Below are 26,575 nucleotides of genomic sequence, written 5' to 3'. Positions count from 1 at the left end.
GCAGTTTAGTACCGCTCAACAGATTTGTATGGTTTCATATTCAAAAAGCTACACCCTATTTCGAGTTATTTTATCAACTCTTAAACACTTGTGTGCACCCTTTGTACTGCCTGACTCAGACAAATCATTATGCAAGCTAAGGACACTAGTTAATGCAAATTTAATGGGCCTTTAACCCACACCAAACAAGTCACGATTTTATCCCTCTACTGTTTAATTTTTAACTTTTTTTTTTAATTAGTCCCTTTCAAGTTAATAGCAGCACAATAAATAACCCTGGCTATCCCTTTAATGTTAGGTATTGGATTACATTAATGTAAAAAAAAGGAGTGTGGATTTGTCATTAAATATTTAACATTGCTCACATAGTTAATGTCTACTACAGGCCACGCTGCAGAAAACAGAGATAGGAATCCCGAGAATCAGCAGAAAGATGTTGAAAGCAGGTGTTTCCTTGAGGAAATACCACGGTACAAAGAATGTGCTATCCACCAGCGACTTGCCTCCACCTCTCAGGAAGAAAAGCTTCGAAGCTGCTGTTTCAAATTTCAAGGCTTTTCCGCTCAAGCTGCCATCTGTACCAGCCGCATTCATCCATGCCTAAGTGATTTTCCTCGTCTGTCTCCTTCACTTTCTCTGCCTTTCTCTCTCTCTCTCCCACCCCCCAATCCTGTCTCCCTAAATTGTAGTTCTCATAGACCTTCGCACTGTCCCTTCTTCTTTTCATTCACATCCTTTTCAAGCTATGAAAGCGTCGCATCAAACCCTGTTACAATCAATTGTTTCCAGCCATTATGATCATCCAAACACTAAACCAACCGGGCATCCAGTGGAAGCAAGCCTTAAGTGAAAAAACAACACGTGTACCTAGACAGCATCCAAAACAATCAGGTATGAATGGACACACATTTACTTTCTTTTCTGTACCACAACAGAGGTGGAGGATAATAGTAGTAGTGAATTCATAGACTCTATAACAGAACTGAATCTAGAAGTCACTCGCTTGTAAACCCGACCATAAAATAAACATTTTTGAGCGTAGCCATCTTGTTTTCTTGGAGCCAAAGTGACCAGATATGAACAAAAGTGAGGATATACATTATTTTGTCTTTAGTTAAAAAGCCGCTGCATACCCTGCTTTTCTTTGATTTAAATCTAAAGAAGGGCATTGTTTACAAAATGAGCTTCACGCTGTATTAAAGAAGATCTGAAACTATTGATTGAGACCATAAACTCATTAAGAAAATGTTGATCCAGTTCATAAACCAAATGAGAAGTAGAGTCTTTTTCTCATCTGATTTCATACCATCTAATGTTTTTGCATCCAGACGAAGCACTTCTGCTTCAGACACACTTTTAAAATCGTATATACAGCCTATGATTTGAGATAGTTGTAATTATTGCAAATTGTTCATCACTTTTATTCATTGAGGTGTATGCAAAGAAAATGATCAATTCCACACTGTATTATGAGGTGTCGATTTACGTAAGCTGCCAATAGCTTCACTAAAATGGCTGGAAAAAGAATTCATTTCCAACTGAAATAATTCATAGATGATAGTAAGTGTATGTAGTAATTTTGTTAAAGCCATGGGAGAGAATATTAAGGTACTGATGAAAGAATTAAAGCTTAATAATTCTTCAAGCACAAGTTAATCTATGTATCAGTATGTAAGGTGGGACGACGTGCCTTCTCAAATCTGCTGTTGTAGAATTGGTTTCGTCCAATCACGTCCATCGATGCAATATGTAACAATTAGTTGAGGTATTCAATGGCACAAGATTGGTTCCATTTACACATAATTTAGTAAATACAAAAAGTCATTTTGGGCCTTTACCATGGTAAACATTTGTAAAAAAGGCTTCTAAGGTATAGGTGTTGAGCCTTGTTGCCATGGCATTCCTGCCTCTTGTCGTTCTTTCCCATCCACATACCATTTTAATTGTTAATTACCGTGTTGTATTCAATCATATCCTATCAAATGGTATTGTATCATATGTCTCTGTATCCTCTTGTATTGCATCCTGTAGTTTTGTATTATATGATATTGGAAAGTGTCATATCATATTGTATTACAGCGTCTTGTTTTATATACTATCCTATCGTAGTATCGGAGGGTATTGTTAACCAATCGTACGATCTTATCGTTACACAACATATCGTATTGTATCATTGTATCATTTGGTATTGGATCACATGGTGTTGTACCCTGTTGTATCGAATGGTTTTGTATCATATCCTTTTGGATCTCATCGTAATGTATCATGTGGTTTTTTGATGTGTCTTATCATCATGGCTTTCCTAACTCTTGTCATCCCTGTCTTATCATAAACTAGAGTATCGTCTAATATTGTATCGTCGTGTCTAGTCCAATTATCCAATGGTTTTGTATCACATCGTACCATGGTACTGTATAATGCAGTTGTGTGGTATATGGCTTTATATCGTATCTATCATATTGTATTGCATCGTAGTCATGTGTACTGTAAATATATCAAAGACCTACTCCTGTTTTTAGTAGCATTGCTTGCTTATGGTCATTTTGACTTGTTAAGGCGTTTGTAACCATAGTAGCAGCTCTAACATATGTGTTTAAGGTGACCCTATCTGATCAGAAGCTTTACTTCCATCGGTTTGAAGGATGCATTTGTCCATTAACATTACTTATAGTAGGCTACAGTCCACATACAGTCCACACTTTTCATTTTGAACAAAGCAGCGACTTAAATGCTGTGGATTCCCCGGAGACTTCCCCCACAGTCAAATGAAACAGGAAATCAATGCCTCACATTAACCCTTTGTAAATCCGCAGAGCCCAAAGACCGAGCAGGTTGTGCTTCCTCTTTTATCGCCCACTGCAGATTATATTATTAAGTCGAATCACTGTGAGACTGCCTGAATAAAGCAGGCTTTACTGTACCTTTTCTTATTGTCTCCTAATCCTTTAGTGCAAGACACTAAACAATGGCCCGTACGGAGCTGTAGGGCTGATAGATTAGGGCTGCTGCATCAGTGCAGAGTACAAAGTACAAGCAATACCTCTAAGGAATTGTGTACTGCATAACAACGAGACAATTTATCTTATTAATAAATGGCCATAGTGTGCTGAAGAACAATGCAAGGTGTCAGTCTAGGAACAATGTTAACGTGAGCATTGTCCTTCGTTAGCTGTGAATGTTGGCAATCTATCTACTTGGCAAATATATAAATATATGTTTTCTGCCTTTACTGTTGTCTCACATTTCTATGGAAGAATCATCTTCAGAAATGTTAGAAAGGTCTTTCCTTTCATCAATTTTCATTTATCGAGCCATCGTTGGTTGATTTGAAAATGGATTGGGGGCCGAAGATGATGACTTCTGATTTGTCGCAGCTGAGTTTGAGAAAGTTGGTCTGAAGCCAGGATTTTATTTCTGTGATGTAGTCAGTGTGGATTGAGTGAGTGGCAGGAGTGATGGCTTTGGTGGAGATGTGGAGCTGGATATCGTCGGCAAAGCAGTGAAACTGGAATCCATTTATTCCTAACTACCCCGTACATTATGAAAAGCGTTCTTGCTAGGCTTCTGCACTGTCTGAACTTTTTAGCTCCAAAATGATAAAAAAAAAAAAAAAAAACACATTTTCCGAACAGTGTAACATCCCTCCAGAAGTGTTGATTTTAAGCCATGCAGTCACATGACAACAATACTTAATTTTACATTTATAAATGTGCACATTTCTTGCCCTTGATGCCATGTACGTCCAATTAATCTAGGTCACATGTTCGTGAACAATAGCTCAATGAATGTGTTTTATGTTTGGTTAAAGCTTTGCATTGTTGAGTAGCTGTCCTTTGTGAAACTATGGCGTTTGTTCATACACCTATGAGAGCAATATCGAAACTATATCTTAAACCTGACTGCAATTTCCATACATTTTGGGTAGTTTAAATCAAATTGTAAATGTATCTCAACGTATTAGTTTTCTGATATTTAAAGTTAAAACAGTAAGTTGTAGATGTGGCCAGGGGTCTTTTGTACATTTCTAGTTGTTTGATGAAATCTAGAAGAATGGAATGCGTGTCATTCGGTGGACTAGTTAGGCAGTTAATGGTTTGATTTACAATTTACTGAAAAAATAGCTTGGCCTCACTCTATCACTACTAAGTCCCAATTTCCACATACTCCATTCACCGCAGTCCTTCAGTGATGCGCACTACACCACCGTTTGCTGCCACTCTCGCAGTGAGAAGAAGGTGATGTTCCAATCTTTTGTGCACTAATCAGCATTGATTGACGTAAATCTGAATGTCTGAAAACCACACATATACAGGCCTGGTGAAGCAGATCAGCTGAGTGTTTGAGTGTAAACCTCTGTGTTGAAGTATTTTCTCTAACCGCAAGAGTTGCTTCTCAGTCATTAAGTTCTTAAAGTTAGGTTATTTCTATTGTGTACAGTAAATCTCTCATTTTGTAGAGAAAAACACAAACACAGCCTCTAGCTATTGGATTTCTACAGCTAAAATGTACAGTGCTGTTTCCATAATGTATCTATTCGCCCACTTTCTCCTCACAGTCATCAATCAGTCGGCTCAAGATGAATGTCTAGAACAATGCCATGGAAGCACAGCCCAGACTTTTGCTTTTTGTCAGTATCGGTTTCCTCAGTATCTACATCCATTATTAGTACCAAACCTAACATTTGGAGTTGCCAAGAAAACAAGCTTCTTCTGTACAGCTGGGCCACTAATGAAGCATACAGTGCACTGTAATAAATCTAGACATATCGACCCACCGCTTGTTCTATTAAGAGAGCAGTTCCAGCATTGGCTTACATTGTTGCAGGCAAACAGGACACCTCAATCTCACACATGCTCATAAACATGCAGATATACCTGTATGAATGAGCACAAGTATACAGACCTGAGGAAAAAAACACTTTTACAAGTTATAAAGCCATAACCATGTGTATAGGTATTGCACAATAAAAACAGCATGTTTGCTTTTTGTTCAGGGTTTGTTTAAAGATCCTATCTCGTTGATTGCTGGGCACCCTGGCGTCTTTACAGCCCTCTCAAGGATGGATTAAGAGATGTGAAAGGCTGAAAATGGTCTATTTTACACCAAGAGGTGAGGACAGAGTGCTGGCCTGCCTCAGTAACCATGGCAACAGATGGGAATGGGAAGAGCAGGTACCTCGTCCAAAGCAGGGCAAATTGGACGTTCCGCGACACTTCTTCAGACTGCTCTCCAGAGACAGGGAGCAGGACAGAGGATGCTCGCACTTCTTCCCGGCCCATCCGTCCTTGCAGTCACACCTGCCACAATTACACTGGCCCTGACCTGTCGACAGGAGAGAGGGGAAGAGGTGAGGGAAGCAAAGAGGTGAGGCAAAGTGGAGGCTTGTACAAGGAAATTTCAGATTAAATGTACTGAGAGGTAAAAAAAAAATAACAGCATCCGGTGAAGTGGACACATCTCACAGAGTAGAGAGTTGGAATGCTTGTGGAGGAGAAAATAAGGCAAAAGGGAAGTTATATGCAAAGGAGAGGATGGGAGGAAGTCAAATAAATAAAGGGCAGGCCATGCTGGGGTCAGAAAATGAGGTAAGATTTAGAGCTACATCTGAATTTATTTAATTTTATGCATTTATTTTGACGGGGACAGTGTACACTAGCCTATGACAGTAGCTGTATTGATGCTGGATGAACAGCATTAATAGGTTATTCTGTCAAGGGGAGAGAAAATATATGTTAAAACAAATCTAATGAAGGAGCATTACAATGGAGGATGTGGTCTGTATTCTTTAAAAGTGAATCTGCATTAGCAGGTATGTGCCAAAGAACTGCTTGTAGTATGAAAGAATGCTACTGGTGCATGAATCATCATCTTAACCAACAGTGGATACAGTGGTAGCATCCATCATATTTTGGTTCATTAATTCTTTAGAGAAACCATGAAAAGGTCATCCCTACTTCTCCCTGGTTTATTTTTGAGTTATATGTCAGGTTCACTTGCACTGCTGTAAAGTTTCTAAAGGGAAAAGAAGCAAATGTGGTCGTTGTAAAAAGCAGAAAGTAGGCTAAACTACATTAAGTTAAAGGTGAAAATGAATATGCATTGAAAAAAATCCAATACTGAATACAGATTTAAATTCAATAGGCTAGCTTCTTTAACGTTAAACTGTAACAATACTAAAATGCTCTCAGAACTTTAAACTAACTTCAAATTTAGTTGAGCCAGCAGACAGACAGCTTAGCTTTGCATAAAGAAAAACAACTGGAGAAAGGAGCTGGCTGGTTCTGTCGAAAGGTAACAAATCACACTAACCAAAAGTGTACTGTAACTATCAAAATTGTTGTTGTACATTTCCCTGGTTAGCTTCTAAATGGTCTACTGTACTGCTGCAATGTCAGCACCTGGCTAGCTTCTACCTGGCTAATTGTACAATAGTCATTTTTAAACCTATTTCTACCAGGCTAAGAGTACAATCATTTTAGAGCCTGGGTAACTTATGCTGGACGAGTTCCAAATTAACATTTTGAACACTGGCTAGCTTCTACCAGGCTTTGTGTACAATAACATTTTGAAGCCTGGTGAGCTTGTTCCCTAGTTGCTGGTCTTGATGCTTAGCGAACTGAGAGTGGCTCCACATTAAAGCTAAACATAAAGAGGACAGTTATGCGGATTGTTGTATCATTCTCATTCAACTCTCAGAAAGAGATGTATTTTAAACAGGCTTCTGATTTCTTAAATACAGTACATCAGTACGCTTACCGGAGCAGAAGTCATCCGTGTATCGGTCGTAGGTTGCATGACAGTTTCTCTCATCACACTCGCATGTGTCTCCATGAATATCTCCCCAGTCGCCTGAGGGATCTACATCGTGGCAGCTACACTCCCCGCACACACAGGTACCTAACAGCAAACACATTTTCACATTGTATTAATTCTCCATTTCATGTGCTTCAGCCTTACAATACAGAAAACAAAAACAAAGCACAAAGCAGCTAATTGACTGTGATGTGAACAACAGGGAGACGCTGCTTACACATACAGTATGTGGGTGGCGTGTGAGTATATATTTTCTTCTACTTTAACAAATCCTGTCCCATCAGGAGGGATATTCCTTCACTTTCTATCTAATTTTTCTTCCTTTTATCTATCTACCTGTCTATGTGTGTCTCTTTTTCTCATTTGTTTTACGTCTTAGGCACGGCATCAGCTGAGCAGCAGCCAGTGGAAAAGCCATTTTCTCTTATCAGCAGTGACAGAGCACAGGGGAACCCCGGGGGAGCCAGGCCAGCTGGCAGGCCTATGGGCAGTGGCTGGCGCGTGTCTGGCCCCTGGCCCTCAATTCAATCCCACTGACCACCTCGTAATCCCAGAGCCTTGGATTATAGAGCCTTGCACTTTAATGACACCAGGGCAGGTTACATCACTTGTACTTGTTACTCTTTTTAAAAAGGAACACCCATACAATCTATAAAATCAGTTCCCTGTTATGAATACATTCATTTTCCAAATACCGTTTTTCACAATTTTTTCTTGTCTTCCAGCTCAATAGCAGCATCACTTCCACACATGAAGGAGGATGATTCCTCTTTGGGTTTCTCATGCGACCATATTATCTCAGGTTTAAATTGTTTTGCTCAACGAAATCATATATAAATGCATATATTTAGCCTCCAGCATCATCATTTTGACAGCACGCCAGTTGGTTTATTATTAGCTCAACCAAGGAGGCTAGGTGAACGTACAGGCGGAGGGGGGTTGACAGTTTGTTGGTTTGAAAGAGAATAATCTGGTGGGTATTGTCAGTCAAATCATTCACTCATTCATGTCACAGTGTGAGCAGAGCGGGGGATAAAGGTGACTGTTGAGCAAAGTAAAAGAGAGAGAGAAAGATGATGTTTTCCATTATTATTCAGAGCACTTAACTCACCCATAACTATACAGGGCAATGAAATAAAATCCACCCTCTTTATGTTACCATTTTTCCTCTATCCATCTCATGATATAATCAGCGGGAATTATCTCCACAATGCTTTGAAGAGAATTAATTCAGAGCATAATGGTTACATATGGAACATACTGTATATAGGGATGGGAATAGGGAGTTGTTGAAATTATAATCAGAGCCAGATTTTGTCACTTATCAGATCTGTACAGAGTGTGTGAATAATGCTCTATGACAAGATGTTTGCATAAATTGGTGCATGCAATGGGGAAGGCAAAAAATAGAAGGATTTAATATTCATCTATGGCTACAAGAAGGACATGCTTAAACAAGTATTGTTTTGAAACTACTATAGCAGCATTGCATTTTCACAATTTCATCAGTTATCTCGAGTTCATATGATGTAATGCTATTATTACAGACATTTCTTACCACCAAAGATTCAAATGCAACAGCTTGGTCAATAGCTTTTATTCACAATGTCGTTGTCATTTCTGAATGCTAACCTCTTGTTATTTTTTTCATGAAGAATTAAAGTTGGCTGACATAAAATTAAAGAGACTGATGACTCAATTTTAGAAATTGACATATTCATAAGTTCTTAAACAGTTAAGTAACACACTTTTTGTAAAGAACGTTATATAGTATTGTAGGTGAGTAACATAACTAGTGTGCATGCATTATTACGTACTTTAAACCAAAACCTTGTTGTTCTTCTTAAAGGCTTTATATGCGATTTTTCACGCTTTAATGTAGTATAAATTAAGTATATCCTCTGAAAATAACTCTGTGAGTTATGACTGTCTATTTAGAGTGCTTCTCAAGACACTTACGGAAGTTATCCACTTCCGTTAACGTTGGCAGTCACCGTTAGGTCTGTTTCAAATAGATTTGTATGTTTAATATTTGCCTTTATTCATAACTTTTACTCAAACAAGGGAAGGCTAAAGTGTAATTTCATTATCATTAGCTTGTACCCTCAAATCTCGGTATACATGAGATAATCTGTGTGAGGAAAATAATTAGTCGTTGGTGTTTGTTGGTGACTAAGTTGAAACCAGAAGTGAAGTTATTGTTTGGGCCATTTTTGCCTCAATAGGGTAAGACAGGTGAAGAGAGACTGGAAATGCTGGGAGGAGAGTGTTTGGGTTGACATACGCAAAGGGCAGAGGTTGGGTTCAAACTAATGCTGAAATGAGGACTACTGCCTCGATACATTGGGGTGGTTGTTTGTTGTGATTAGGAAGCTGAGCACTGAAAACGCTGAACTGCATAGATTGTGTATAGAAATATGCCCTGTCAGCACAGAAAAGGTTGGTTGTGGGGCGCTGGTGGCACAGTGGTTTGTGCGCGCGCCCCATGTATGGAGGCATTGCTCCTCCAAGCGGGCAGCCCAGGTTCAAATCCCACCTGTGGCTCTTTTCCTGTATGTCATTCCCTACTCTCCCTCCCTGATTTCCAACTCCATCCACTGTCCTATCTCTCCATTAAAAAAAGGCAAATCCCCCCAAAAAATCTTTAAAAAGAAAAGAAAAGGTTGGTTGTGGATACAGGGCCTGAAGAGGACAGAACTGAAATGTAACAATTGCGTAACATGCGTTAATGCTTAAAGGCCAAAAGTCATAAAATGTTTTGATTTAAAAATGTAACCAATGTTGCTTTTCAATTTCTCTTCATCATCATTTATGGCATAAATTGGATTAACTCAAATAATAAAAAAAAGTTATTAATATATCATACATTTTTTGTAAAATCAGTTTTAAGTCATGTAAGTCAGTGAATATTGCCAGCTACTGAAAAGCCCTTTTGATTTATTTTAAAGATTTTGTTGCAGTTGTTCATCAGAAAATGGCATATCTTGTAAAAGCTGTTGTGTTTGTTCTTTTCACATAAACAGTTTAGTTTTTGGCTCAACAGAGACACGCATGAAACTCAATCATAGCTTTCAAACTTGCTTCTTATTCCAGAGCCAGAAAAATGCATCTTTAGGAAAAAGCCAGAATTTGAATGATTAGGGTGCATACACATCAAAGAACTGGGAAATATACAAAGCTGGAAACAAAGGCAGATGAATACATTTAGGTTGATTTATGAGTAAAACCATACATTTCTCAAACTGATATGAACTCTTTTTGCATTACAGCCAAAGTCTCTTTGTTCTTTTCTCTTGTTCCTCATGGGATCCACTGGCCTTTGTTAACCTTTTCTATCCTGAAGAGGAGTACAAAAGGATACTACAGCATGAACACAGTGGATGGATGTTCATGCTGTGGCAGCTGTGCACTTAACCATAAATCATGGGACTTGGTGCATGTAGCTTACCTTTTAGCCCTATACCACTTAGCCAGCCCTAGCCAGTCCAGTGTAATTAATTTTAGAGAGGTTTTCTGAAATCCCTCAGGTCCACTTGAGCTGGGTTAGAGAAGCTATTTCTCTGACTGCCTGTCCGACAAGCTCTGATGACTATCAGTGGAATTTACATGAGAATTTATCAACCCAGAGTATACCCCTGCATTTATCATTTTTTTCCCTATTTATCTGCATTTTTTTCCCACAATTGCGATTTTCAAGGTGAATCTCAAGGATGAATCTTTTCATTTGTGGTTTGACAGATGACACAATGAACTTGGGTCTTCTCATCATCCACGCAAAAATTACGATGGCACACCAATTTATTTTTGTTTTATTCATTTTCCACTATTTCTCTCTGTTGTTTCCTGTTTCCTAGCAACACAATTCTTTCAAAAATGATCACATGTATGATTCACGGTTAATCACGGTTAAATTTGTTTCGGTATAATTTTTGCTTTGACAATCATTGCTAAAAACATCCACAGGTAAAAGTGGCTGTCAGAAACAGCATGCTCTAAATATTTGTTATATTTTGGTTGTATTTTTTTGTAATATTTGGTATTTGGGCTGCATTTCAGATAAAAGACAACTGACATTTCAACATGCAATATTATCACAACCAATAATCAAGGCTGAACAATTAAAATTTGTGCCAGACATGTGCTGTATTACAGTATATGCTTGCTGTGAAACAGGTAAACAGACCTCTGTTGCTGCAGATTTTGCCATCTGGAGATGTGCATCTTCGCTTGCTCTCCCATGGGCTGATGTCACACTGGAATTCACATTTGTCTCCATGCCAACCAGCAGCACAGTAACAGTTTCCACAGTAGCACTGGCCGTGGCCTGTAAGCAGATCAGAAAGCATGTGCAACAACTGTCATTGTTGTAGATTGACAATTAAACAACTGAACTCAGCAACTTCAATATCAACTGTTTAAGATTTTATGTGGACAATATCGGTTTTTTTAAAGGATGGCAAGGTTAGGTTAATGATCACCCAAAACCAGTAGCTCCCTCTTACTTACGAAAGAAGAACACATCATTTAACTTTAAATTTTCTTTGAAAAATATAAAAAAACAGAAAAATACCAACAGAAAAATACCCAATAAAAACAACAATGTAGCAATAAAACAAAAAGACAGAGAATAAAATAGAATGAACGAAAACAATGCAGACCATTCCTGTGGAGTTGGTCAATCAGAATCATGTATTCAACACAGCCATGTAATAAGAATGGTATAAGGTTTCAACTGATTTAATAGTCTTTCCATCACTCTGAGTCAAACAAAAGGCCTTAGAGGTTAACTTAATTGTATATATTTTTTAAAACAGCTACCGTAATTATCATTGTCAATCAAGCACCAGTAAAACCTGTTGTGAATATGCGGTGGGGAACAGGCATAATTAAGCTTAGGCAATAACACAGGCTAATGCAGTAAGCAAGAAACAACAAGAATGAACTTCCAGCTGTCTTTGACCTAAAAAGACACAGAGCTGACAGAGGTTATCTCAGGGCAAAATGCTCATTTAAAACCTTACCTTTGATGGCCTCATGTGGGATAATGCTCGTATGACCTTGAACCAACAATAAAAAGAAGCTGAACAAACCACATATGTAAGTTGTTTAGGATTTTGTTAATTTCCTTTCCTGCTAGTTAGATGTAAAATTCAATATCAATTTCAACTTGTTTCACTCTCCAGAGGAGCATATTAAAGCAAGACAAACAGCTAATGTTAGCTTGCTGCAGCACCAGAAAACTTTACAGCTCCCTCACTTACACATTTATGTATAATACACGTGCAAAAAAAGGAATTGTGTGAGCTAAAAAGTTGAAGATATTTTTTACATTAGAGACCTGGCTGAGTTGACAGATGGACTTGTTGTAGTTATTTAGCAGGAGGCTTAAGGCCTGCACCTTTTTGCCGGTTTCAATCAATATTTAGTTGGACTCAGCATTTCCATATGCCGACCACCATCTTTGGCTCTTAACTCCTCTTCAGAAACCAGTGGGTGATGCCACTGAGACTACATCAATGGTGGGGGAGAATGGGGGGAGGAATGGGGTTTTGGGGCATACCTCCACACACCTCTCCGGTGTCTTCTTCCAGGCACTCGCTGTCATCACACTCACAGAAACGTCCCGTCACCAGACCCCTGTTGTCCTCGCTGTTACACATACAGCTGCCACACTGACAGGTGCCTATAAAAGATTCCAGTTTTAGTCACATTTTGTTGGAAAATGTCATGTTTATGTGTGTTTGTATGGTTGTGGATGGAAGTATGTGTGCAGATCCAGGCTTGTGTTCTGTCAGTGTGTGCAATGTGTGTGCAATGTGCTTTTTTGAAAGATGCATCACAGGGACAGAAGGCTAGACAATGACCTATAAGTTTGCATTTCTAAGCTCTCAAACAGGTCCCTCACTTTACTGCACAAGCTTATACAGACACGCAAATACACGTGCATCCTTCATTTTGATGAGGCCCGTGGTGAGGTTAAGCTCAAGTCATTGAAGGGCACAGAGTGGGAAACAACCTCGAACCATCACCTTGTTGTGTGTGTGTGTGTGTGTGTGTGTGTGTGTGTGTGTGTGTGTGAGCCAAAGTTTAGTTGAGTTTCCACAGATATAAACACTAATTGTGAATCCAATACACTCATTGTGGTGAGATTTAAGACCAAATTGAGTTATCAATACTTAATTGCAGCATTGTTAACTCAAGATGTCAGTCCTCCCAATGGCGCTCATTCATGCAAGAATTAATGTATGACCCTGTGTTATTGAAAAATAGATTGTTTATACTGATAGATATAAGTATCTATTTACATGTTCTTCTGGTTTAATAGAAGAAAATATACAAATGTTTAGTAATTTTCCATTCAAAAGCTCAAACCTACTCATACTATAAACCACAGACATCATGGCTTGGTATAAAACATGTACCACATAATCCAACAATTATTAATGTTTGACCATAGACTGTATATAGAAGTGAATGAATCCTCTTGGTTTTTCAAAGGTATAGCCTGAGGAAATGCCTTTAACTTGAATACTTCATGATGAACAGCCTGCTGGTGACATCACAGGTTGGGAAAGGATGTTTGATTCTATGAAAAGCAAATACAATCTCATTGTAATATTTTTTTATTTCATTTTATTTTTATAACAGTTTGAGACTCGCCCAACAAATGTAGGTACTGTTTTACAAAGACCTTTTAGGTTAACTTTGATAACTAGAAACAGACGTAGCCTCTTGTTGTTATAAGTGAAGCCAACGAGGAACCTGCATTCTTTCTAATGGTCAGCAGGGGGAAGAAGGAAGTATGATTCTTTTAAAGCTGATAAGAAAAATACCATACTTTAAAGATTAAAAAACTCTGTAATCAATATTCCAATAAGTTTATGGTGTCGACAGCTAAATAAAGACTTCTTCAAACTAAAACCATTGGTGACAATCTGAGTAAATTTTAAGAAAAGCATGTTTGCTTTTGTGTATAGCAACCTGTCATTGAATGACAAGTTGTAACCACAATGACCACTTCAAAGGGCAATCCCACACGATATGTAGCAACGTCCACTTCTTATACACAGTCTATGAGATCACATAGGAATAAGAAATGAGATTGCAATTATTCTTGCTACTAGATTTTTACTGAAAGATGCATTTATAGATGTATACGCCTATATAAAGCATTTTTAACAGCCATTATTTCCAGTGTATAAACCTTTTACAAATAATTGCTTTTTGGTTTAGTAGTTCAAAAAGCAATACACTTCAAAGTCAGTTTCATGTGAATTTTATGTATATATTTTGTGTGTGTATGTATATTTGCAAATTGCATTTTTTCAATTCCTTCAGTTTGCCTGTTGCAGTTTTTCTAATGTGTTTTTTTTTTTGACGAACATTGTGTCACATGTGTTTGTGTGTGTGTGTTTTTTTTGTTGTGCACAGCAGGCTACCTCTGTTGGAGCACACCACCCCCTGAGGGTTTTTGCAGAGCTCTTTGCTCTTCTTGTTGGGTAGGTTACACTCCTCCTGGAACTGGCAGGCATCTCCGGACCAGCCGTCATCACACTCACACATCCCACAGTCACAGTAGCCGCGGTCTGAAGGGAAACAAAACACACCACACGCTGTTTACTGTGTCTCAAATCGCTCTATAAACACAAGGAGACACATAAATGTAATCTTAAATGGATATGATGGCAGAGCAGTGCTCGGAAAGTTCAGGAATTATGTTTATGAGATTAATTAGGCTCCCAGAAACTTTATCCGTCCAAGTGACTCTATTTTAACGGATGTAAAAGATAAGACATTTACCTTGAGATGCACAAATATACGTCGAGAAAGCAAAAGGCAAAACAAAGTCGTACTGTATATTGTTGAAGCTGAATTTGCAACCCTTTTGTTAAAAGCTATACAATCAGTCAGTGTGATCATAACCTTATTCTATAGCGTCCTGAGGACCTACACACAGATTGGCATCACAATTTTTCTTCATTCTGGTGGCCGTTGTGAGTAATATGAAAACATGAGGGATCATATGATGCAAATGAAAGCTGTTGACAAGTTATTATAAATGTTGTTCCCTTTGCATTTAGCAGCGAGAGGCCTTGTATGTCACTCTCAATCATCGCCCTGACACGTTCATCATGTAAATGTGGTGTTCATTTCAAGGGCTATCCATCAGTCATTAACTACAGGAAGGTCCCCCGTCCCTCCTCATTATCAGAACCTCTCAGAGGACATTATGGTATTATGTTCAAGGAAAAGAAGAAAAAGGAAATGTGTGCTTGAGCCACAGAGACAAAAATAACCCTTAAAGGAAGAAACATATTTCAATGTAATCTTAAATGTGATTACTATTTGTTAATTTGAAGAATAGTTCATACTTCCAAAGTATTTCAATCAGGTAGGTTAGAAATATACATTTTTTCAATTCAAGGTATTTTCTGTAGGCCATGGGTTCCCAAACTGTTCACCTCACGACCCCTAAATTAGGGTGCAAGAGACTGGGGAGCCCCACTGTCCCTGGAGGTGGTTAAGGCTACAACCAAGTGTACCCAAAATGGTTAAAATATATAAATGTATATAACTGTATATGATTTGAGATTTGTATTTGGTCTTTTTTAAGGCATCTCGCAACCCTCTTCTTGGTGGCACGCGACCCCCCCCCCCCCACTTTGGGAACCACTGCTCTAGGCTATACTACTGCCCATCCTGACTATGTCTTCCGTACTGCACCTCTGTTCAACAACAAACTCGTCCATCCCCCTTGTTTTCCCATTTGTTGGTGATTCTTATCATTCCAATTATAAATTAGTAAATAAATCATTAAAGTTTGACCTGGCCATTTGTAAACATTTTATTGCTTAGTTATTTTGTTTGATTACTACACAGAAAACAGACTCATAGAGATAATCTGAGTGTAATTGTTGACATTTCTTTTTGGATTTTCCATTTATTTGTGCAAGAGGGAACAACCACACATTAGCTGTTAAATCGAGTTACATTAAAGTCCTTCCAACGTAAATTGAGCCGAATATTACCAAGTCACTACCTCCCACGAGCCCCCATTAATCTCTGCTTGGCAATCACTTTGACACATAAAACGGCCCCTCTTTGTCTGCTATGGGAGAGTTTATGTGTGTGGGAAGGTTCCTGTCTGTCGACAGTTTATCTTTCTTGGTGTTTCCTGAGCAGTAATTCAGTGGCTTGAGGGTGTATGGGTGCTTCCTACATGCGGCTGAACACACTATCTTGCCTAGTGTGTCCAACCATGCACAGACACATCCAATAAGGGTCAGAAAGAGAGGTTGCATCTCCGTCACCATCAATAGCAGTAATAACGAATGATGTGGTGCTACCATGATTAGCTGCTGATGGAGAGAGGATGGTGACTCATGCAGATAGTCTCATGTTTAGAATAGGAAGCACCTCGTGAAGTGCCAAAGACTGCAGTTCCTTAAGATTCCACTCGAGGCCGGTTCCAAAAGAAAGTCAGTCCCCTTTAGGTACTATACTTACACGTAAAATTTTACAGAAATATTAAACATGTCGAAAGCTTTGTACAAAAAAGAGCTTTGGCTCTTTAGTTAGTTTCTTACTTCGTAACAGCTGTACAGTCTTTTGGGAAAGTTGGTGCTCTAGCTGTTTGCTATTATCCTGTATTATCTCAGCTAAATTATGTCACTCAACTTTGGTACCTTTTGGGGATATTTCATGCAATTATAAGAAATTGTTTTGCTAGGCCACCCAAATGTCTGTGCTGCAACTTTTTAGGTAATTGAAAACTCGAATGTACTATTTATGTGTTAGCAATTGCAGGTATCTGTGTCGATGCTTATCATACCAAGTGTGTAAGGTCATTAAGTTTTTTCTCGTACATTGATTACATTTTGGCAGTCGGTGCATGGGGATGGTTGTTTGCTTCTTATGGTGTAAAGAAGACTTCAAATCAATGTGATGAAGAAACCAATTCTATAAATGAATCGGTTTGTATTGTATACTACTAGCAGCTCTATTAATGGAGATGCGATCAGCTAAGCTAGGTGTTGCACACCTGCTAAGAATTTTAGTAAATTAAACAAAAACGACAAGATTTTTTTTCATCAGAAAAGCATTTCATTATGTGGGGAAGATGATGGTTAAGTAGCTTATTTGCCAGGTTATGAATTATCCATGGGAACAGACTATAAAACTACTTCAGCATGCGGTAGCCAACCCGTTGTTCGTCCGGTCGCTCAACCAAATATGATCACTTCTGATACCAGAAAACCATCTTTGCAGCGGCCGAGATGCAAAAATTGAGGCTTATAAAGGCAGGTGACATTAGAAGGGGTGACCTAATGGTGGCAACTTTCACGATTTAGAATCTATGTTACAGAATGTATTTTCATCCTGATTATTAACAAGAGTATACTGTGAAGCAGATACAAAATATGTTGAGCATAAAAAATGCTGGATTTTTTTTTAACAATTACATGAAACCAAAAGTAATTTCCTCCTTTTGAGTAGAATACATTTTTATTGCTTCTATTTGCAGCAGTCTTGAGACTATTTGAGTATTTGATACAGTTTCAATTATAAGCAACACTATAATGCCAGTTATAGATAAAATAATGCATATATAAATAAACTCCCAGAGATGTTCTCTGTGCTTATTTATTATTTCCACTTAATTGTTCTCCTCCAAATGACACTTCCCTCACTTATTTTGTTTAGATCACATTCTCCATAACATGATACTCATTTCAGCGGGTAATTATTCCTGCCTGCTTTCTGCTCCCTGAGGGTTATGGAGCGTGAAACGGCTGAACGTCAGCTCATGTTCTGTGGAAAAATATGTAGGAGACACCTGTCTCAGGTAATAACTCAGCCTCTGTGTCTTCCTCCAGCCTCTGTCTCTTCCTTCCTGTGTTATATAACTCTCCATCCAGGCATTCAGTTGTCAATTTTGGTGACATCATCATCTAAAAATGTAACCAGTTGTGTTTGAAAGCTGTGGACTACATGTGATTAGTGTAGTTTTGTAGTTACATTTAGCAGTAACATTTTAGAAGTCCATCTACATAGCCTACATAAATTAACCCAAATAGCTGTGAGTTATTATTTTTTTGTAATGTTAACGTCCAGATCTGTCTGCATAAAAAGGACAGTTGTAAATGAAGGTATCAAACTACATTACGATAGAAGCCACCGGAGTGCTGTGTTTTTGAGTTTTTGAGGCGCTAGCCCCGCTGACTGTAGAACAAAAACACTATTATATAATGTGTAAAAAAAATTAAATAATACTAGATTAGCCTCTAATTTTGGTGAAACTAGCTAATTAATTAATAAAGTAATTCTATTCTATTCTATTCTAATTACGCTAAGTACTTTCTGATGGAAAGATAGCTACTTAGTGAAACATACAATAGCCATACGTTAGCTGTGAGCTAACAGTACCAACAGCTAACAGTGGTAGAAACAGAGAAAATCTACTCCTGCAACAGGGGCTACTTTCAACTTTCTCTGCTGTGGTTAAACTACTTCCACTGTAAGTAGCTTAAAGTGTAGCAAACATCTATTTCAAGCTAGCCTTCCAAACACCGCATAGCTGCAGAGAAACACTTGTTCTGACACCATGAAGTCCTTGGGAGCTGTAAAGGGTCCCAATCAAAACAGCTTTTTACCAATAGACTTGGACAGACTTGAGTAGCTTTTTTCTACTCGCAGCCCACGCTGGAATCATTAGGTGACTCACCACTCAGGCACACTGCCTGGCAAAGCTCAGAATATCAAAGTAAGAGCACATCAAAATATGTACTGGGAACAAAAAAAAATACAATTTAATGGGCTGTAATGGCTGAAGGACTGCATTCCACTGTGTCTCTATTTTCTATTTCTCTCTCTTTCTCTCTCTTTTGGAAATCAACATTAATTCTGCATTAACCCTATTAGTTGGCTTTTGCAGATTATTCCATGATTACTGTTTATATCCTCTGTCTATTATTGTACATTTTGGAAGCCACTTCATAACCTTTACGTAATTCTGGCTGAAAGCGCATCTGGAAGAGCTTGATTTGAAACAGCAATGGACAAGCTGACTTCCTATGTACTGCTGACATGAAAACCCCCTTGGGTGGGATCCTCTCTGGCTCTGTTAAGGGTGCAAAGAGCCTGCGGGGCCAAGCCAGGAAAAGAATAGAGGCTCGAGAAACAAAAATAGCCTGGACGAGAGAAAGTGGAAGAAAGAAGGCTAAAATGTACACTTCCCAGATAACAACAACCATCAAGGGGAATGAGTTTTTTCTTGGCTGCTTCTTAGGGAGGGAGGGAAGGACACGTGTATAATAAAGTCTGCCAGAATCATAAAGTTACAGATTTTTCTGGAGCACACAAATACTTGGCCTTCTGCCTCAATCCACATCAGTGGCTCTAGGGAAGGTAGTTTTCGTTTTTAGTAAGACATGTAGACACAATCCCTGTTCTGAGTTTGATTTTTTTTTAAAGTAATTACAATTTGAGTTAGAAAACATTCAAAACCATTTGATTCCTTTCAAAAACCAAAGACTGTCCTTGAGTTTGCAAAGTGACTGATACTAAGTACCGATCCAATACTGGTGTGACTTTAAAATAATTAAAACTCTGCACTTAAATGTGAAATGACTGCTCTATTTTTTTTTGGCTGGTTAAAGGCTTTCCTTTCTAAACATGAGCACATAGTTCAACAGTCAGTCATAACTTAGGAAGAACATGAAGAAATAAATATAGGAAAGAAAGTGAGAGAGCGAAGAGTAGTAAAAAAAAGAAAATCAAGATTCTAAATTGAACTGCTTTTCCATTGATGGTTCTGGTTTAGTTTAAAACTACACGCACTGTTTCTTGTCAAAATGTGATCAATGACCAAGATCAGTTCTTCTGTGATTCTCTTGAACAGTGCTTACTACTGATTCTGTTTTGAAGCAGCAAAAACAAATCGATATCTGTTGAAAAAAGTAGATTTTACTCTGAACTACTTCAGCTTTCAGTCACACGACTGGTGCGAAGGGAGTGGCCACCCAGTGGTGGTTCTAGACCACTTTTACTGAGGAGGCCAAACTGGGGCCAGTTGTTTTGTCAGAGGGGAACATTAAACCCAAGAAAAATAGACAAAGATGATCACTTTAAAAAAGATTATAAATATTATGCCAAATAATAGTGCACATCATTAAATACCACAACATAAAATACCATGATTTATATTTGTTTCAGTCACAGAATTTAATACTAGATTGTGAGTCCGGTTGTTAAGTCAAATATTGTGTATGTGTTATAAGGGGGGCTCTTTCTTTTGGAGGGGTGGCCACAGGGGGGAACAATCTCAGTGTTACAGGGGCACTGGCCCCTGTTGGTCCCTGCCTAGAACCGCCCATGTGGCCACTGCTGACCACTGCAGAGTTGCAGCAATGGCTTGTTGTCTTCAAAACAACACAGTTATATCACCTGACAACAACAGAAAAACTGAAATACTGTTCCTGCAAGTTTTAGGCACTATGGACCCTTATAAAGCAATTGTGATACTATTTCATTTGATTTTGTCAGTTGTCAGTGATTGTTATATCTAGTGGAGAATCATTTCCCTTACACGGCCAGCAGGATGAAAGTCTTGAAAGGAAAGGAATATTTTGCTCAAGTTAGCCCAATATTTTATGGCAGGAGTAGGAGAAGTCCTTCGTTTGTTGCATTAAGCGGAGTGTCAATTAGCATTAATCCACAATGTCCTCCTCTCTGAATTTCTTTCTCAAATGGGATTCTGTTGAAGCTCAACCCAGGCTTGTCTCCTCGGCGTTTCGTGCGACCGATTGCACATCAACTGTCCTTTTCTTTAAAAAAATATGACATGGCTGGTGAAAAATTGTAGGTAGCAACTGAGACTGGCAAACTATCTGCCTCATACAGCAGTAGGATACTTTACTTACCCCACCAGAGGTTCCATAACTTTGTGACGTCACCTGAAAACTATGAATTACAGTGTCAAATGGATGCAGGGACAAGCCAATCCCACATTTCAGGAACAGATTTCTAAATGTTACCCGAATCAGAACAATTCTAATTGCAGTAAATGTTATTTCAAAGTCTTTGATGAAGAAACATTTAGCTAAATGACTCATAATGTCCCAAAAGAAAATTAAACTCAAAGATGATTGCTTAGTCTTGGTATAATAGTCTAATGCTGTTCAATATTGAAGCAGTAATTATTAACAAGTGTTGTAATTACAAGAGTGTTTTCATTGGGACAATTCTATCGTGCAGAGCCCCCGGCCACCCTCTGTGATTCTGACAATGGAAAAGAACCATAAATCGCAGACTCTCTGAACACACACCAGAGAAAAAAACACTTGGCTCAGTTCAGTTTAGAGAGAGAGAGAGAGAGAGAGCGACAGCAAGAGTGACAGGGGAGAGGGAGGGCTCATCAGTGAGGGGGAAAAAGAGCGACAGCTGTGAAAGAGAGAATGGAAACACTGCCACGTTGACCCTTATCTATGTCAACAGTGGAGTGCCGACCGAAACGTAAAAAACTTAAATAGCTTGATTCTTAATTTTCCTACAAATTGAGGTAAATGTTCCGTTTAAACCCCAAAAACACTCCAAACTGGGACAGAGGAAGAGACAGAAAAGGAACAGTTAAATTAAACCAGCTGAGTGAAATGACAGGGAGTTTTTGAACAGTTGGTAGCCAGATGTTAGCCCTGGTCAACATGCCTGTGCTCTATACGAGATGTATCAAAGGGAGCAAAAACACGTTAAGGTCAGATTTATTTATAGAGCAAACATGGTTTGTACCAAATTGCTTTAAAGCGGGCATGAAAACAAAGTTCACAAGTGAATGTAAGAAGTCATTAAAGAGAAATTAAAAGATGATCACAACACATGAAAAGGAAAAAAAACACATCTATATCGAGACAGACAAGAATACATGTACACAAACTCGCACGTACATACATTCAAACAGGTAGACAAACTCACACAAAAGATGAAGGCTTCCAATGAAACAAGATGCTAATCAAGTAAAGTGAGTGACAACATCCCTGCTCTATGGGCAAAATTTAAGATTTAACACATTTTCCTTCGACTTAAGATCTGATGAATCTTTGAGTTTTCAAAGCCTTTCATCGAAGAGTTCTATAACATTTCATTTTACTGTTAGCTAGCGTGAGCATGCGGATTTGTGAGAATTAAAATGTGGAGGTTTGATTTTAATAGCAACTAAGTAGGCCCACCATATATTTTTGTAATCCTTTTTTTTTTCTTCTTTCTTTTGTATTGATGGGGATTTAATTGAGATAGAGGATATCTTAAGGATCCCCCAATGCGACAAAGTACAACGTCTAAACTGATAAACATTCTTTCATCTATTATTGTTCAGGATGAGGAAGTATGTTAAAAAAAAAAAAAAAAAAAGCATACTGTATGTGGCGTTTTCTCAAAATAAAATGACAAGAACATTTATTTATTCTCCTCCATTCATTCCTAAATAGAACAGGGACAAGCTGTGGCATATGCTTCCATACAATGCCTCTGTCCCAGCATGCATTGGACAAGAATACCCTGGGCAGAATACATTCATCAGGCTATATAGACATATATATAAATGTAGAGCTTCCATGTTCCACTGACTTGAATGTCTTGGCTGCAGGACAAAAAGATAGATCATAGAAAATCCCTACAAAAAAAGAACAGGATTTTTTTTCAAACCAAGTGCCAGTGCAGAAGTGCAAGGACAAGCAGTTCCTTGAGTGGCCACTGGAGGCTGGCTCCAAACGTGAGTCAATTTCCATAAGTGTCTTTATTAAAACGCACCTTTTTAATAGCAGATAAACAGAGTGGGTGATGAGGTCTTGAGTGAGTCATCTGTTTGAATGATATTTAACATAATTAGAAGCACGGTCACTCTAACAGGTGGATACTGCTGGCTTTAAGCTAGAAATCAACACAACCAATTCAGTCACTGAACTTGACCTCCCACAGTGTTTGTGTTATTGGAACCTTTGGGAGATTTTGGCAAGCAAGTTTTTTTTTGTTTTTTTTAGATTTTTGGTCTGGTAAATAAACAACTTCTCTTAGCCACCCAATTTTATGTTGTGGGAAACACTACTAAATTAGAAATAATGGCAGTTTATGAATTGTCAACGTTTGGAGAGTCATTAGCTTTGATAACTTAGTGTTTGAAGATCTCTTGCTTCTCTGCAGCACCAGCCTCTCATCGAATTATTGCCACCTCTGGCCCGAGAAAACCAACATGGCGGCAGCAAAACGCTCACCTTGGGTGATGAATTGGCCAAACCAATGGGTAATGTAAAGGATGCTAATTCCTTTGTTTTCAAGCTTTCCCAGCTCCTGCAGTCCAAACGTGGAAGGGTCCTTGGGCAAGACACCAAACCCCAAAATAGCTTCTGATGGCATGGCCAGTGTCATGTGACTGCGTATGAATGGGATTAGTTCATGCTCATAGACACTTTACATCCCAGCCTCTGCCATCAGTGTGTGAATATGTGAGGGTGAATGTAACATATTGGAAAAACGCTTTGAGTGGTTAGAAGACTAGAAAAGCTCCATAGAAGTACAGTCCATTTATCATAACAGCATCTTATTTTGACAATTTGGAAAATAAATTTAGCACATAGGTTTTTATGCCATCAAAATGTGCCCAGCTTCTTGATCCAGCTTGACTTGTTGCTCTGATTTAAAAGCCCTGAATTAGTCCATGTTTGCCCGATGAATGCCATTCAAGCTATAAGACCATCTCCATGCCAGGAAAGCTAATGTTTTTGGAAAAGATAAACACACAGTTTATCCCCGAGGAGAAAAAATCTATCGGATCTTATCAGTGGGCAGTTGTGAGAGGCAGAGATAAGGGAGCCGCGGGAGAGAAATTGGCTGCAGATCTCAGACAGCAGAGCGTGCATCCTGCATGGGCTGCTGAGTATCCTGGGGGGTGAGGGTGGGGGTGGGGGTGGGGAGTATAGGGGGGTATTTTTCTCAATATGCTTTGAATATATTGCTGGGCCTTTTATGCACACAGGCATATGATAGTATGCGTGAACGGGTGTAGCTCTCTGAGAATGAGCCTGATCCTGGGTGTGTGTCTGTGTGTAGAGTGTGTTTCTGGGTGTTAAAACCCATCCTTCTTCTGATATGTCTAGGTTCCATTTTGCAGCCTGTGTACCAGTGAGTGAAACCCTATTATCAGGCTGAACAGGGCCTTCTCGCTCCAGACTGCTGAACCATAATGAGGTCTTCACAGCAGCCAACTTGTCTGCCCAAATAAATCACTCCACCCCTCACATGCACGCACACACACACGTGCACGCATATCTCCATTAGGCCTGTTCTGGATGCACACATATCTCCATTAAACCCTGACACTCATAGCTTGGTGGCTGCAGGGGACAGAGAACACAAAGACAGGTGGTTATTTTTTCTTTACATCAACATAAAGTGGCCATCCTCTCTCATTACTTCTGAGATTTCATATATTGTTTCTGTGTGATTATGTAAAGTTTAGACAAACCTAGACAAACCTTTAACTAATGCAAGCTTGTACAGTCACACTGTATCTTACTTTTTTGTAATAATTGTGAGGAAAGTGCTGATTGAAATGTAGTCATAGGCTGTAGTTTGTGGTGAATTTTAATTTCACTGCACTATTCTGAGAAGTGTTTATCTCGTGTGTTTTTTTTTTGTTGCACAATTTATATCATGAAGTTATAATAAATACAGTATTTGAAAGAACTTTCAATACAATGCCATACAATTAACTGAGTAACAAACAACAGCCTGCAAATGTGTTACCAAAAGTTCATCAAGGTATAGTGGATGTTTTCTTCAGTTTAAACCTCCATTGAAGCCTTTACACTATGGCTAATGCAACAAACTGTAAATGCAACATGTACAAGTATTACCCTTACAAAATTGGTTTCCCAAGTCCTTATAAGGAACAGTTACTTACTTACACATCAAGCAGAAATGTAGCAAAACATTAGCATTCATCTGGAGCACTGTTTAGGTCAACCTGATAAATAAAGCCAATATTCACTGTCGTTTTACCTCTGTTGTGCCTTCCAGTGGCTCCTGAGGGAAATATCTGCCTCCTTAGCTACTTAAAATGTTCCAATGGTTAGTTGCTAATTTTGTCTGCTAAGGTTGGGTTTTTGCTTGCTGGGCAGGTAGCACATTATGTGTTTCTGCAGGAGCTTTAAGCTGAGAATAGCTGGCTGCTGCTGCTACTGAAAACGAAAGTAGTGAGATTTAACAACATTATAGTTTTGGCTCTGAAAACGTAAAGCTTAGGGGAGCTTCAAGATCAACTGATAGTTTCCCTGCATCACAATCATTCCTTACACATAGACTGTATAATAAGATGGACAAAACAACACCTCTCCCAAAGTGAAGCCAAAAGATTTAGAGCTCCTCCTCCTGAGTACCTGCAGTTTAAGTCATACAAACTGCCTTCTCCATGTTAACAGGTGGGACGTGGTGCAAACTTTTAAAATATATGTAAAGTTTAAAAAAATAAAATAAACCTGGATTCTTGTCTTGGCTCCAAATGACATCACCAGGGTCAATTTGTCACCAGCTGTTGCAAAAATGTTTTGGCTTCAATTCTGTCCAATGAATGAAGATTTATATAGTCTACAATTAAATATCCTTACACATCAGTGATTCCCAAAGTGAGGTGCAGTTATAACAGGGGATGGACTTCCAGTTAAACGTGGCTGATGATGAATGTACACCAGACATCACAAATTTGGAGGTTTCATGTTGCAATTAAACTTTGAATTGCTTCCTCTTTAAAATTGGCTTGTTATTTTTTTTCAGTATGTTGGCACACACTGTAGTTACTATTCTACACTTGTTGCAGCCAATGTTTTGAGATCAATTCTAAAAATAAAGGAATTTGTTAGCAAAGAATGTGACTCACAATGTGTTAAGTGTGTGTGTTTTTTAAATGTGTGTGCAACAGGGAAAACCTTTAAAAAGTTAGACTTCGGAGGATACCAACAGACTAATCTAACTCTTTTTTTTTTCTTTCTTTAAAAATCGAAAGAAATTGCTCTTTTGTAACATGCTGGTCTGTGAGCTCTGCTTTCATCTTGGAAAATTATCGTGCAAAGTGGAGAGTATCTCAGGAGGCAACTTGTTATTGAGTGTGGCTGCACTCTCGAGTGTTCTCTTTTACAACTTGTAAAAATATTCATACAAAGTTCAAAGCTCTGCCTCCCGACAAAAGCTAATGCCTTGGTAACTTACTTGAACAAACCAGCTGTCTATTACCAACAAAAATCCTTTCAAGTGTTGCCAAGGTGATGTTTGCTTTCAAAGACAAAATGCACACCTCTGATTTGGCAATGAAGAGAGACACACAGGGGAACCAATATACTCCAAATACACTCCAATACATGTCTCTTTATATGAAATCACATCAAACGGCTGGATATTAAAAGCCTTAACAAAAATACCAGGATTGTGGACGATTCTCAAGCTCTTATTTTTCTCTCAGTACCTGTCTGACACAGATGGTAAACATCTGAGGCCTTTTGCCAAACTCCTTTAATGTATGCCCACAGTGAGGAGCTCTGCTGCATCTTTTACTGACCCATCCCTAACAACCGTATCAAGTAGTAAATGCTTGGAGCCATTTGCACTACTTCAGAGTCTCATGAAACATGACAAAAAGGACTATATATATAGGACTATATGCCAATAAAAGAACAAGCTCCAGTAACCATCAACCTCTGTTTTGTGTATCACACTTATA

The 26,575-nt window shown here is 38.6% G+C and overlaps 1 protein-coding gene across 2 annotated transcripts in view; it reads right to left on the bottom strand.

Moving 5' to 3' along the window:
* The window catches only part of itgbl1 (integrin, beta-like 1), a 49,026-nt gene that overhangs the window by 16,423 nt on the left and 6,028 nt on the right, over positions 1-26,575 (bottom strand). For both annotated transcript variants that reach the window (XR_010667615.1, XM_020633967.3), the window contains exons 3-7: positions 14,253-14,399; positions 12,374-12,496; positions 10,997-11,137; positions 6,757-6,897; positions 5,176-5,322 (exon numbers count right to left, since the gene is read on the bottom strand). Coding sequence is in view for 1 of the 2 variants with exons in the window: in XM_020633967.3 (XP_020489623.2) it covers positions 5,176-5,322; positions 6,757-6,897; positions 10,997-11,137; positions 12,374-12,496; positions 14,253-14,399 (699 nt within the window). In the remaining variant the exon portion in view is untranslated. The remainder of the gene's footprint in view (positions 1-5,175; positions 5,323-6,756; positions 6,898-10,996; positions 11,138-12,373; positions 12,497-14,252; positions 14,400-26,575) is intronic.

This window comes from Labrus bergylta, chromosome 13 (assembly GCF_963930695.1).
Source record: "Labrus bergylta chromosome 13, fLabBer1.1, whole genome shotgun sequence".
NCBI classification, from domain to species: domain Eukaryota; kingdom Metazoa; phylum Chordata; class Actinopteri; order Labriformes; family Labridae; genus Labrus; species Labrus bergylta.
This window is presented reverse-complemented; position numbering and strand designations above follow the sequence as displayed.